Below are 14,537 nucleotides of genomic sequence, written 5' to 3'. Positions count from 1 at the left end.
CTGCTGGGATTTCTCCTCCCTGTTGCCCCCGTTATTTCTCTTAGGAGGAAATTGGCTCCATGGCCCAAGAGTATTTCAATATATTTGCTGAAAGACAAGAGAAACCCTGTCCTGTGTGAGGACCTGAAAGCTGGAATATCCTCAGTTTTCTCCTCATGTCTGGCCGCTTCTTCCTGGTTTTGAGTACCAGATGGGGGCACTGCAGGATACCTGCACCAGCAGTTTAAAGCAGATCTGGTGCAGACAAGTGCTCCCACTTCTGCAGAGCTACCCAGAATATGTAACTGTAGCTTATGAAACATATTAACCTATATAAAGTGTTTGAGCAAGTTCATACGAGATCAGTGCTTTCTATCCTGTGGCCCTTGCATTTGCAATCTAGCAGGAGTCCTAAAGCCAAATATACCATGCAGCCAACCCTGGCTGTAACTGTGAGCAATTCCCTGCAAATCTTGGAAAAAAATGGRGTGAGAGGAGGGAGAAAGTCTTCCCTCTGCAATTTCATTGGGCATCTGTCTGTTTTGAATATCAATTGCCATTATTTGAATATCATTTGCCATTGTTGTCTGGTTGTAATCTCCAAAACTTGAAGAATGTCTRCACTGAATGAATGGAGAAATGCTGTATGCTCCTTTAAAGGATCCCAAAGAGATGAAACCACTGACACCATCTGTCCTGATTTTTCATTCACAGTGCACTTTTCAAACGTAACTATTTTGGGGACAAGTTCTGACTCTGTGCATATGATGCTCACAGTGAAGTCAATGCAAGCATTATGATACATTTGAATAGAGAATCTGGGGGGAGGGGGGAAAGCCAAGTTCTTGCTGGTAAAAATCACAAATGTTTCTTTGGCTTTGTTTTTTGCCTTAAATACATATGTATATCGAAGGCTGGAAAGAAACTTTTTAATGGGTGTATGTATCTTAGCAACATCCTAAGAAATAAAGGCACTAACTTTGATTGCATTTTATATGGGAAGTTTGGAAACATTTTCTTGGCCCCTTCCTTAGCAGCTACCTTTGCCCCGGCTGGCTCAAACCCTCTTCTGTTCAAGGAATGGCGGATTATTTGCAGTGATGTATCTCAATGTGATCAACATAATATATGCAGACAAGGTGCTGGATTTAAATTTGTATCGGAAATCTCAGATCTGACACTTAGTAACGCTTCAATATTATTTTTGATCTGACTCTTGTATTGCTAGGACTTTTGCATGATATCATTTATGTGCTTATCCTTCCAACATATGAATGGCCTGGGCCTTGGCTGAGCCCACGGCTCACTAATACTCTGGCAATGGTGGCAACACAAACAAACTGCCTAACCTAGGACTGGACTAATGATGGCACTGAGTTCATGGCTTCTTTTTCAGTTTTTCTTAGAATTACCTGTTCTTATTAAACAATGAAAGTCCCGAAACAGCTTGTGTAAGTAAAGCAGAGATGGAGTCCAGCTTAGCTGTAGGGAGCCAAGCAGGGCAAGTATGTGTCCCTGCTTGTCTCACCCCTCCAAAGTCACAGGTGACACAGATGCCAAGTGATTTCAGCCACCTTCTGTGGTCCCTTGGGATGTAGTGCCTGCTTCTTTACCACTCTTTGCCATGACTCCAGACACTATTACCTCMGGAAAACATCAGTCCTTGTCATACTCTTATGCTTATGAACCTCTTTACATGCAGAAAACTGAATGCCTTCTTGCATAACTAGCGTTGTTAAGACAGCTTGTGCCCCAGAAAAGCTGGTGACTGGTTAATAGTCAGAGAGAGGACTAACCAGGCATGGGGCAGCTCTGCTGGTGGGCAGCATCCTTATGCAGAAGGAGTTTTACCATGAAGGGGACATCAGTTGATTAGTACTCTCTTCTTGCAGGAGATGCCCTTTCAGTTGGCTCTGCCCATTTGCTGGACTAGCTGTATAAAGAAAAGAGGGCCCGGGGCTTTCATAGAGTGAATCAAGGGGATATTTGGGTTAGATCTCCACAACTGGACAGGCCTGTTCTCCCTGGCAATGGCTGATTAGCAGCCCAGACTTGGAAACCAAGCTTCAGCCCACGCTAGCAGCTAGACTCCAAGCTCTCTGTGAACTCTCTGCCCCAGTACTCATGACTGACTGTGTCCTCTCCTGCTAGCTAGATGAAGCAAGCACAAGTCTGCCAGAAAAAGCTGCATGCATACCGCTTCTGCTGTGTAAAACCAGCCAGAAACTGCTTGCAGCAGAGATTTCATAACAGGGAGGAAGCTGTGGATCGGAAGCCCTTGCTCAGGGCTGTCTCTGACTTCATCTCTGCCTGGGAAATGTCACTTGTCCTGTGGGCTGGCTCCGCTCTGCAGCCCTAAACAGAAATCAGGGGACGGGAATATCTCCCAGGAAGGCAGCACAACCTTCTCTGTGCTGACACAGGAGAGCCTAGCAAGGCAGGACGGCGGAGATGCAGCTTTCCATGTACCCCTCTCACAGCGCCTCCTGCTCAGCTTCCAGCTGGCACCTGATCACAGGGAGGAGAAAGGGAGGTGGGATGTACATCTGCCACCTTGCCCTGGTGGAGAGCGTTCATCCTGTGCAGCATCCCCTGAGCCGTCGCAGCACTGMCTCTCCTGGCTCAGCCCTACCCGTCCCTGCAGACAAGCTCCCAAACGCACTGCGCTTCCTAAAGATCTGTAGAATTAGGGCATTATTTGCTTTTGACTAACAATGGGCATCAGCTGGCATGAAAGAAATATATTCCTCAGCTMCATCACTATTTGGGACCAAAATAACAGATAAAAGAAGAAAATCAGTGGGAGTTATCATTATGTAGAGTTGCCATGGAAATAGCATGAGAGAGGAGAACTTGGAGGAGAGCTAGCACATCATGTCTCCAGGAGGGCATAAATCCCCTGCTAGCCTCACTCCGTTTTTATCACATTAAGAGGCGATACTTCCTGCAAGAGGTGGGAAAACATAAAACCACAGTCCTGACATTTTTCTTCTTGTAACCCTTGATTGAAATCTCTAGCCAAGACCTCTGTGACCCCTCAAGAAGTAGAAATGTGAACATTAGAGCTGTTGGAAAGTTGTCCTGGAAACTATTTCATAATTTCAGTAAGATGGTAAGAGGGGTGTACATATTCCTAGAAATAATTTATTGACCTTGTTGAAATCATCTAAGAAAAAAAAAAAAAAGTACTATTTTACGCTCTTTGATTAAAGGTTGTGCTGACACCACTAAAGTAATGCTCCTGATGGGGTCAGCACATCTGGAGTCACAGTCCTTGTGCTTTTTCCTAGCACACTGGTCCACCATGTTGAGACAAGAGGAAGACAGAGCAGTGATAAATCTATGTGTGCATGGAGGATGTATCTTTGACATCTGCATTTCTGATTGTTTCCAAAAAATGCCATGGTTGTCAAAGGTGTTACAAGCAACAGGAATTGCTCCTTAGAGCAAAGCTTGTATGAAAAATTCTTGATGATTGTTTTGTCTATTTGCCCCTCATCAGCTTAAGATAAAATTATAAGCAGAGTTTCATAAATTCTATTTATAAATAGCTTTTAAAATTCTTTTATTTTTGTAATTCTAGTTTTATAAGTCCCATTTATAAAACTGAATACATATGCATATTTTGTGACCAAGTTGATCCATTTTTACCCCATGTGAAATTATATCTCCAAAACACTGAATAATTCCACAGGGGCTATTTTTATGGCACTTGTGTTAATTTGTTCCTGAGTAGCTGCTCCCTGTCTATAGCCATGGGAATAGACATCATTTTTAGCCTGTCATAATCTAGTGCTGGATTTGTTCCAAAAGAGTTTGTCATAACAGTGGGCTGTGGAATGGCTATTTATGATACATGGATTTGCGGATTATGGGACAAAACATTGTGGAAAACTATAGCATTTATTTTTGTATCACAACTATACTTTTAATTCCCCTTTMTGCATGTCCCAGGACAGGGAGCCATAGGCTCAAGTAAACTCTCTGGCAGTTCCCAGGGCAGTCTTTTCATCTCCTGGGTTATATCTTCTTGTTGKCAATAAAATTATCTGAAAGCAGCTGCCTCCGACATTTCTTCAGAATTTGCTTTTTTTCTCACTTYTTTTTTGTGTGTTTGTTTTCCCAAGGAAAAGGAAACCTCAAGAGGCTATCCAAACACTACTGCCTTTAGTACCCAAAATAGGAGTAACCTGAAAGATGCAATAAAAATCCCTCTTGGTGACTACATTTTTTTTAATGTTCTGTAAAGTTTAAAATTAAAAATAAATGATTTTTTTCAGCAGCCAAAAACTAAATCACACACTCTAGAAAAAAACTTGAGTTTTTCTCTCGTATTTTTTTTCCAAAGAGAGCATCATCAGTTTGTGCTTCCCATTAATAAACCAGCTCTGTGGAGAGATGTTTCCAGGCAAATGACTAGTCCAGTTTAAGATCTAGGGGGCATTCCTTGGCCAGACAGGTCTCCTGGGTAACTGTTAGGAAGCTGATACYGTCCGTGCCTCGGGCACACACCAGACAAGCCGCAGTGGTGGGGTTMGGGGCTACCACTATGTCCAGAGTGGCAGGGGAGACAAGGCTGAGAGTGAGCTTTGGCAGGCAAATGATACACTGGGGAGAAGCATCTCTTGCACCCTAGTTGCTTTCCCAGATGTATTTCTGGGCCTCATAGAAGGGCTGATGTCCTTCTGCAAACCCTGCTTGTCCATTCAGATGAAGAGAGCACTCCAAGATCTGCAGGTCTGCCTCGATTGCTTTGAAATGGGCTGGGCAGGTTCCCATCAGGAGGAGTCTGAGGCCAGATTCCCAAGACACAATGTCTCATAAAATCACCATTTCCGTTCTCCTCCTCTCCGGGGCAGGGCGGGTGCTCAGGGCTGTTCTCTGTGGCTCAGGATTTATCCCCTCCTGGGACGGGTGCAGAAGATGTTCTCAGAGGATGAGTATTGCTCCCCATAAAGGCGTACAGCAAAGGCTGGATCAAAGCAGATGGCAGCATGGCAGAAGCAAAGGGAGCACTACTGGGGATTTCCAGGGAGGTTTTTGCTTCCCTGACCCCRGTGCAGGGAGGAAATGAAGTCTGGCTCCTGCATGCAATCTTTGCGACACAGCCAAGGGCCAGCCTGACCTAAGTTRCTGTCTTGGAGACATGCACAGGCCAAGAGAGGGAGATGGGAAGCAAGGAGCAATTCGGGCCTGCTGGKGGGTTAACAAGGTAGAAAGCAGAGCTGGGGAAGCTGGAAGGCAACTCTGTTTCTTCCTATATGTCTAACTGTGCTGCCGATATCTCTTAACARAGGAGATTCACCTCTCTCCCCATGCCCAACTACGGCTGCAAGGGTAGGGAGACAGCAGGCAATGTATGGGGCATGCAAGGCATTGCATCCAACCAGCCAACCCTCAGCATGATCCTTGCCCTGGGGCCTCCACCCCATCCTTCCTATATCTGCACACACTTTTCCTTCTCACTCCAGACTGGAAATAAGGCTTTAGAAAATGGGAGCAAAGTTTTTACATGGACTTAGTTGCTCCAAGTAGAAGTATTGCATTAACAAAGTCCCTACTACCTTCCCCTCTGAGGTACCTTGCTTAAATAATACTACATTTTTTAGAAGAGATTTCAACTAGCAAGCCCGTTTTGATTTTGAAAAATGTTTCCTTACAAAGCTGAGTCACAGAAAGGATTGAGAAATTCTGCAACCCGTGATTAAAGAGCTGGAGAGAGCTGCCAGTAGAGAAGTCTGTCCAAACTTGTCACACTGTGCACTATCTTTTGTTTCAATACTTTGCCTTAGGCGAAAGTTCATGTTTGTTTCTTGGCCTTATAACTGTGAGTATGATGCATATCAAATTTCAGATCCTCTTGTCTCTTGCTAACAGCAACAATTAATTCTGCTGCTCTTGCACTTTCTCAGTAAAGTGGGAAGGTGAATGAACTTTTTGTTTAATGGCAAAAGACACTTCAATAGCTTCTTCAGATTCCAATTAGGAAAAAAAATGAAACACTAGGGATACTGTAAATCTTAGGCTGAAATGGAAAGCTCTGGAAAAATATTCAAGGGAGAATATTTCCCATGGCAATGCTTTCCTGCTTTCTCTTGGGAGAAGGATATGATTAAGACAACATTTTTCCCAGCTGCCCACTATAGGTGGACCCAAGCACCAGCCTGTACCACCCAGTGCTCCACATAGTCTCCCTCCAAGTACTCACCAGACTCAAAACTACGTAGACTCCAACCTCAGTCATGGGCAGGACAGTGCAACTGCCTGCCCGAGACAGGGACCAGGCTCTGCTGTCCCAGCACAGGAACCCCAGGTGCCAGGTCACGCTGCGGGCCTTGCACTGCCCACGAAACAGCCCGTGAGTCGTGGGACAGGTCAGGGCCACAAATCACAAGGCTGGGAACCTGCTTTTGCAGCCCAGTTGTCCCTTGATGGCCTCACAGCTCCAGTGCATCTCTGCTGCTTCTTGATCCCTCAAAGCAATTATGACTGGTCAGGGGATTATAGTTTAAGCTGCCCATCTGTGTCATCTTATGGGCTCTTGGAGGGGGGCTTGAACATCTGCACTACAGGCCGGGCTACAGAACGATGTGACAGCAGGCACGGGGCTGAATTCTGTGCTGGGCACATGGCACTGAGTTGATCTCTAGGCAGGAAGATCCTCAAAGATACTGAAACACATAAATCACAGTGGTGCTTCGGGATGTATCACTTCCATTTGTACTTTTGAAAAAATCTCTACCTAAAATTCAGGCACCTCTCATCCAGATGGCACAGCAGTTGTGGCCAAGGCTGCCCTGAGGCTGTGGTCTTCTGACCAAGCAGACCCCAAACCCAATGTAAGATTAGCCTGGCTCCTGTCAGCTCTTACACTCAGGTTTCTTTCCACAAAAAAATGGAGGATGGATGGAGATGGAGGGTGGTATGCCGCTAATTCCCAGGTGAGTATGGACTCAGGTGCCCACTTAGGCAGATACCCTTTGGAAATGAAGTCAGCAACTCCAGCAGCAGCTCCAGCAGGAGACTAGGAAACGAGCATCTGCCATACCCGAAATCATCCTTGTACACCAAACACTGCTGAGAGGGAAGTAGAAAGATTATGAATGATCTGACAAAACCAGCTTGCTCTCGGCACTGGCAGATAGCAGAGACAAAGTAGCTAAGCTAGAAGTCTTTCATTCGTTACTGTCAGAGACGTCACTTTACCACTGATCCTTTTCTGATAAATCAAGTTGCCATGCGGTTTTATAGAGGCGTTATACATCTAAGGCTACTTACGGTCCTGTTAAGAMAGATGCATTTGTTTTTTATCTCAGTGTGGCTGAAATGCTTTTACAGAAGAAGGAGAGTCACTGTTTAGAGTGATATTGTAAAAAGAGGTATTATTGTAATTACAGCAAGAAGGACAACATGAGCTAGGAGCCACCATCTTCCTTGCTTCTCCCATTGCCTTTAGRCATCCTTGCAAAGCTGGAAATTTACCACTGCAAGCATAAGAGTTGCTCATGCCCTTTTGCCATGGTGGCTGATGAGAATGGCAAAATAAGGACGCCACTTCTCCATTCACCATACATCATCCATCCCCCCAAAGCATTGTAGTAGCTGGATTTATATGGACAACTTAACCAATTAGCTCTTTTCTAAAGACTGTCTTGTTCTAGCAGTGCTAGATGTGCTTAGGCATGTGTCTGCAACAGAAAGTCTTTCTTTCAGAAGCTAACAAAGCTCTGACTCTACTTGTACGCTTAAAACTTCACTCTGYGAATGTTCTCAATGTAGCTGGGTTTTCATTCGCAATTTGTGATAATAGAAGGCAAGTAGTAGATCAAAGCAGTGGGTGTTGARGCCTTTACACCTACACTGCATGTATAAACCTATATGGTTTGCAAGCTCAGGCTACAGTGAGCCCACTGCGGGACCAGCCAGCCCCATCACAAGCACTGGCTCAAAGCTGCTCAGTCCCTGCTGCTGGCACCGATTCACCAGCTCATGTGGAACCTGCACGGAGCACCACTCCTGGTGCTTTGTTTGTGAGCACTGAGTCTGCACCAAATGTGCTCAGATTTGCTGATCAGGGCCCGCCACTTCACAATCACCCCTGATCCAAGCTGCAACGGGCACACTGATGCAGCCGGTGCCCCTCCTGGAGCCAGGAGGAAAATGCTCACCAAGTGCATTACAAACGAGGGAGCCAGATTAGGAAACTGCTGGGTAAATCTACATAATGTATATAGAATTCCCATTAATGCCAGGCTTTGAAATTGGCTTCGTTTAAATGCAGCCCCTTCTGTGTCTGGCCATGCCGCTCTCATGCTGCTGCTCTGCACGGAGTGGTGACTGTCACGGCTGTCCCTGCACACACCTCACTGAAACACCACGGGATTTGCTTGTCACCACTAATTTGAGAGGGAAGGAAGGAGAGTACTTCTGCAGCATGGGGTTGAGCACTGAAGAGGAGAAACATTACAGCAGCTATCAATTAATTAGCAGCAAGGCTCTCCTGGAAGCCCAGRGCTATTCCCACCTCGGCTACCCCTGTGCAGCCCAGCATGCAGCAAAGGCAGCTGCAGAGCACATAGCTCTTCCCAGACGCAGGGAGGAGGCCACAGGCCTTGGTTCTGGCACCCCCACTGACCCACATGGCAGTTGCAAACAGGGCTGAACCAAGAGAAACAGCCACCTTCCATTTCCTTCCATTATCTTCTTAAATCCAGACACAATAGCTAGCACTGTGACTCCCTACTGAACATCAGAAAAGCATTAAAATGTCTCAATTTCAGTGTTTTCTTGTGACAGTGCCTAAGAAGAAAAGAGATCTGTAGGCAATGTGTCCCACGCTCCTATTCCTTGGAGAACAAATGGAGAGGGGGCACAGAACCTCTGGAGGTTTTTTTTTTAGCACTGATTAAAGAGTGTATTTCATGGGACACAGCTGCTCTAACCATATCGGCCTTTGGTCAAAATGCAGAGCACAAAGGGATAATACATGGGACACAGTAACAAAAATCCCTGAGCCAAAATGTAATAGACACCAGGGGAATATCRGCAGCAGGTATCAAAACACAGTTGCCCTGATGTTTTAATATGAGGTGCCCACTGATGTCCATCCCTGGCAGCAGGACACTGAGCTAGGTGGATCTTGAATGTGACAGCAAGGCTTCCATTTTGGGGTAGTAGACCATGATGAAAATCACAGTCTATTAATATACGCCTAAACACTGCTTGTAAACTGCCAAACCTCTTTCTCCCAGCCCTAGAACATACAAGTGAACACATGATTTTACTCAGGTGAGTAGGCCCCTCAGTTCCCACATTAGYACAAAATCATGAGTCAAAGACTTTCAGTAGCTAAAACCACTGGAGAAAGATTATTGTACAAGTTCGTATCTCACATACAGTCACACAACATAAGGTCAGACCAAGATACATAAAAGCAATTTATTTGGGGAAAAATGATTATTTATAGATACTGATTTTTTGTATTGTCATGATTAGTATCACAAACAGAAAGAATAAGACAGATTCTGATACACTGGCAACCTAAGGTCTTTCAAATCCACAGTTTCCACCAAACTCACGGAGTCAGTGATTAGCACAAAAACTGTACTCCACAATATTAATGTGTTTTAAAATTTTTTAGCTCTATGAAAGTGCAGACAGAATAGAGGCATCTTCGCTTGTGAAGAAAAGGCAATTGAGCTTGCATAACTTTTGATGCTAGTAACATGTCTATGAAATTAATGCCCTATTTACTTCATGCAAAAGGACAGGCCACTTAGCCAGCAGCAGGCTACAGGCTTGATTACTTTTACTACTGAAGGAAGTGCATATTCATGTTGTGAAAACTTTGAGGCTCTATTCACATTAGATTCTTTATCAGCCTCCCCAAGTTTTGAAGATTTCACTGGGTAAATTTTGAGAAACTTTGAGAAAAAAATGAAATTTTGACATTTCAATTACTGCAAAACATTCACCACTCTAAGTCAGAAGGGACTGTACCTACAGAAAGTCTATTCAAGAGTCCCAAATTAATCCATGAACATGTAAAGCAGGCAGCAGTGTACCCCTCTAACCCTCACCCATGAAAGTAAAAATAAAAATTAACCCAGGCTTAGAAGAGTCTTTGCTCCTCAGAAAACTGCTTCATGGCTGTGACTCCTGAATTCTTTGTCTACTCTGATTTTCTTTTAATTTCTCCTCCTTTGTGCAGCAGTAACTAACTGCAGCCAACACTTTTTTTTTTTTTTTAATTAGATAATCATCTGCTTTTTTTTTCTCAGCCTGACAAGATGCTCGTACACACAGGGAACTGAAACTCCTTTGTGAGGCTCACAACAAAGCTCTTTCTCCTCTTACTGTGAAGATTTTCCTCCTTTTAAGATTTGCTTTCCGGGAAGAAAAAAAAAAAGAAAGAACGAAGTATCAAAAAGCTCCTGGCTAGTCAGAACTTGGCCTCCACATGAAAAAAGGCTCTTTCCACTCTGAGCAGAAAACAGCTTTTGGGAGGCATTTAGACTTCGAGGCACTTCAGCAGGACAKGAATACACCTCTTATAGTTGAGGTTAACAAGTCACACACGGACCCCCTGCAGTGTGGGGCACGTTCCCACCAACATCGTTCTGYTGCCTGCCTGGTAGACAGTTGACAGCTAAAATGCTGGTTTAATGCACAACAGTTAAACAGTCACACGGTTCCTAAAACAAGACTCTTCCTTTCTATTCTACTTGTAATTTTGGAAGTGGCTACTCATTGTTTGATAAGTAAATCCCTGCTTTCAGGAACAAGCAGGCTTTTGTCCTTTATAGATAAGTGCTCTGAACAGACCTGCTGGAACTGACTCCTTTAAAGAAGGGAGCTTTTCAAAGGAGCTGCAACCACAGTTGCTCCCATATTCCCACAAATGTTTTCAATATTGATATTCACACTCAGCAGAAACTACCTTCACAGCTAGCAATCTTCTAATCCAATCAGAGTAACATGCACATTTCAACTGTGGCCCCTGTGTAAGCTAGTTTTAGAAAAGAAATATTGCACACAAGTAATAGAAATACGAGGAAATGCTTGGGAAGTCTTCACACTGYCCTGCACCTAGCTGGTGTCAGGACATAATGTATCCCATCTCTCAAGCGGAAGAAATTTCGTAAACATAATCTCGGATTTTCTTCTAAATTATATTTCTTAGTCAGATAGTAAAAGTGTTGCTCCACYTCACACTAAGAGAAAATTATATAGTGCTCATTTTCATTGGACTGTGTTTATAGCAAACATCCATGTCCTTTTAGACTGCTTTTTCAAAAGGCACGGATAAAAGCAACATTTAAACCTGCAGCAAGCTCAAGAACCTTAAAAAAAAAAGTCCTTGTATGCACTTTGGTCACATCCTCCTGTCTGCCTCAGGCAAGCTTAGAAGTCTGYCAGCATTAGGACATGATTCCTGTCAGGCACCAGCCTTGCTAATTAAGCACTTTATCTGCCTCAGCTCCTGCTGGGAGGATAAGGCAAGATAAGAGCAAGCCACTGAGATCATGAGAGTCCATGTGGCTGAGGGCTTGGTTTGCAGGGAAGGAGCAGCCAGGCCTGGGAAGGAGGCATCATCAGGGCTGGGTGCTGTTCTTCTAAAATGGTTGGTTCATTACAGCATGTGAAGGGAGGGGACGATGGCTTTCTGCTTCTACCAAGTCGCTATTTTCTTTTGAAGAAGACGGGGACCTAGGGTGGGGAGGCTCTCAGTAATAGGGACTATCATCAGCACCAGGAGCTATATGCTCACTCCTTCACAAACCAGACCTCATTGCGTCGCCCATAAGGCTTCATCGGCGGGTCGTAGCCGTTGCAGAGGTAGAAATCCTTGCGGTACACGGCTTCACTTCCCAGAGCCGACTTCAGCTTGGCAGCATAATTCACATAATCCACCTCTTTGGCATAGCCACCGAACTGCCTGCAAAGAAACCCAACACAGAGAGGTGAGCAGACAGTCCTGCAAGCGGGAGGGAAGAGAGGGAGCAAACAAGACAGTCATCAGCTCTACCAGCCACACGTGTTGATGCAGGTCCCCTAGCATGCCCTTGGCACCCTCCTACAGGAACCAACACAGTTTGTCTGTGAGAGATTAGCAGTCTCAAAGRTCACCCAGCCTATGTGCAGGCAGCCATGCAGTGACCCCCCGCGGCCCCACACGTATCAGCCAGCAGCACAGCCTGACCCCTTGAATGGGTGCCATATCAGAGGACAAGTTTCCTGGAGCACAACGTTATCTCCAAGCCTGCTCAGTCCTCGGTCCTTCCACCAACGCTGTCAGCAACCACGTTTGCTGTAGTGCGAACAACCATCTAACAGAGGCCAGACTGCGAGGGGAGACAACCTGGCTAGGCCAAGGAAAGGGTCTTGGGGGAGAGGAGCAGGAGATGAGAGCAATTACAGCCCCCAATGCTATTCAAAAGGGCTGAAACTGGCCCAGTTTATGCTGACCTCTCACTGTCAGAAGATGCTTCCACGTCAGGCTGCACCTCACCGTCCTGTCTTTGGGAGAAAATGTGAAACAAAACAGCCTGTCCTTGCAGCACAGCCCACGCAGAAGGAGCCTGCAGCCTGGGTCCATCCAAAGCCAGACAAAATAGTTCAAGAAATGAGGAAAAGCAGCACTCAGAGGGCTAAACATAGAATAAATAGAGGTTTTTTTTTTTTTTTCAGCTTTACAATGCTTGTCCAAGTCCAACATAACATCAATCGACAGCCAAAGACACTCAAAGGCTGTTTGAAGCAATGCTGCTCATTACCCTGATGGATACTGGCATTTAGATTTCAGTTGACCCCTGCAGTTCGATGTCGGCCATGCCAAAGGATATCCTGGATGACTAAAAAAGTAGCTTGATCCCCCAAACTGAATACAGCAATGGTTTCCAGAGAGGAGGAATGACTCAGTCCATTCATTCTCACCCTCCTGTGGCCTATTCCTCCCYAGATGAGACAAAAAAGCCCTGCAGGGCTAGCCTCAGTACTTGTTTTGCCAAGGATAAAAAACCCATGTTACAGATCCATGCAGCATGAATCATAACAAAAAGACATAAACCACTTGTCTTCAGTCTTTAATGATCTTTCCATCTCTTTCTACCAGGTGTACCCCTTTTTCAGCAAGACACCTGGTTAAACCAACACTACCCTTCAGCACACCCTAAACATCTCAGCACTGGGGACTAAAAATCCCCAGACATATTTCTTACGTGGAATAAATGGTCATCTCCTGTCTCTCTTCAATCTTAATGCTGTCATCACTAGGATGGGGAGGGTTATCTTGAAACTTGCTTGGGATCCTCAGAGATACCTTCACTTTCTGCTGTAAGGAGCCATCTTCAGCAGGAAAAGCAGTGATGGAGACAGGGGCAGTCATGCCCATACCWAGCCCTGGAAGACAAACACAGAAATTACCACATTCTTGGGAACCTGTGGCATTAACAAGGGGTTCACTAAAGCTAATTTTAGCCTAGGAAGGCTCCTCCTCACCTCAATCTCCTTATATACTCAGTGAAGATGAGAATGTGCCTCTGGGGCACGCAAAACACCCACTAGGTGTCTGCTTCAACCAAACCTCTTTCTCTCTGTGTTGACTACGTTGGACTGTGGGAGATGAAGCCCTTGGATGAACTCTGAAGGGCTCTTCAAGTGTAGCCCTGTTTTTGTGCCTCTGCTATTACAGCTCATGCATCAGTTGCTCTGACAAATCACCTCCAACGGAACAGGACACAAAGCGCATGTTGCTTTTCTGCTCATTACTTCCGAAAGGTAATGAGCRGGGAAATTTGCTTTTCCCTTCCCTCTTTCAAGGGAACCTCCAACTTTCGGTATCAAGCAGACACAGAACTGCCTGAGATCAAGGCATCCTTATCATCTAGTTGTACATTTTGATGCCACACCTGCCTCTGTGCTACATGTTATAAAAGGCACCCTTCTCCTACAGCAACAGTGACCARTATTTTTCCAAAATACACCGCTGTAGCTGCCATTTCCCTCTGTTTCTGGCTCTTATTCCCACACAGACCATRTAACTCTACCAGATGTCTGAGGAAGGTGTGAGAACAAATATACACACCTCTAAACTACTCTGTGGTCTGTCCGTTACAGGTGACTACTGATGTACACACTTCAGCAAGTAGAGAACCAGAGGCAATCACTTCAAGGGACCATTATAAACAAATTCATTCTTCACAAGCTCATTCTTCATTACTTTTTTTTTTTTTTTTCATGAATAAAAATAACTGGAGCATATGATAAAAAGTGAAGGTCATAAAAGCAATTTCACTGCCTAAACAGRTTGGTCTCACACTTGAGATCGCGGCGTCCCAGTTAGCCTGGACTCATTAGCTGCCTCTCATACATGTGGCATGTATATATACACACGCACAGAGGTGGCTTCCCTCACCCTTGTCATTGCTTCCCCCGACGTACTTGAGGAGCTTGACGGCCGCTTCCTTGGAGGCCTCATCGAAGGGCCTCCCGSTGACCTCCACGGCGGCGAAGGCGCCTCCCTCGCACGCGCGCTCCTCGTAGGCGACATCGCCCTG

General features: G+C 45.2%; 1 protein-coding gene across 1 annotated transcript in view; it reads right to left on the bottom strand.

Annotated features, from left to right (window-relative positions):
• Positions 1 to 9,644: 9,644 nt before the first annotated feature.
• Positions 9,645 to 14,537, bottom strand: part of HEBP1 (heme binding protein 1) — a 5,296-nt gene continuing 403 nt past the window's right edge. Inside the window, exons 2-4 of the mRNA XM_026040415.1 lie at positions 14,396 to 14,534; positions 13,200 to 13,380; positions 9,645 to 11,917 (exon numbers count right to left, since the gene is read on the bottom strand). Of these exons, the coding sequence (XP_025896200.1) occupies positions 11,746 to 11,917; positions 13,200 to 13,380; positions 14,396 to 14,534 (492 nt within the window). The 3' untranslated portion in view covers positions 9,645 to 11,745. The remainder of the gene's footprint in view (positions 11,918 to 13,199; positions 13,381 to 14,395; positions 14,535 to 14,537) is intronic.

Source organism: Nothoprocta perdicaria, unplaced genomic scaffold (assembly GCF_003342845.1).
Source record: "Nothoprocta perdicaria isolate Ctin4 unplaced genomic scaffold, notPer1 scaffold_256, whole genome shotgun sequence".
In the NCBI taxonomy this organism is placed as follows: domain Eukaryota; kingdom Metazoa; phylum Chordata; class Aves; order Tinamiformes; family Tinamidae; genus Nothoprocta; species Nothoprocta perdicaria.
Note: the sequence above shows the minus strand (reverse complement) of the source record. Positions and strands in the feature narration are given on the sequence as shown.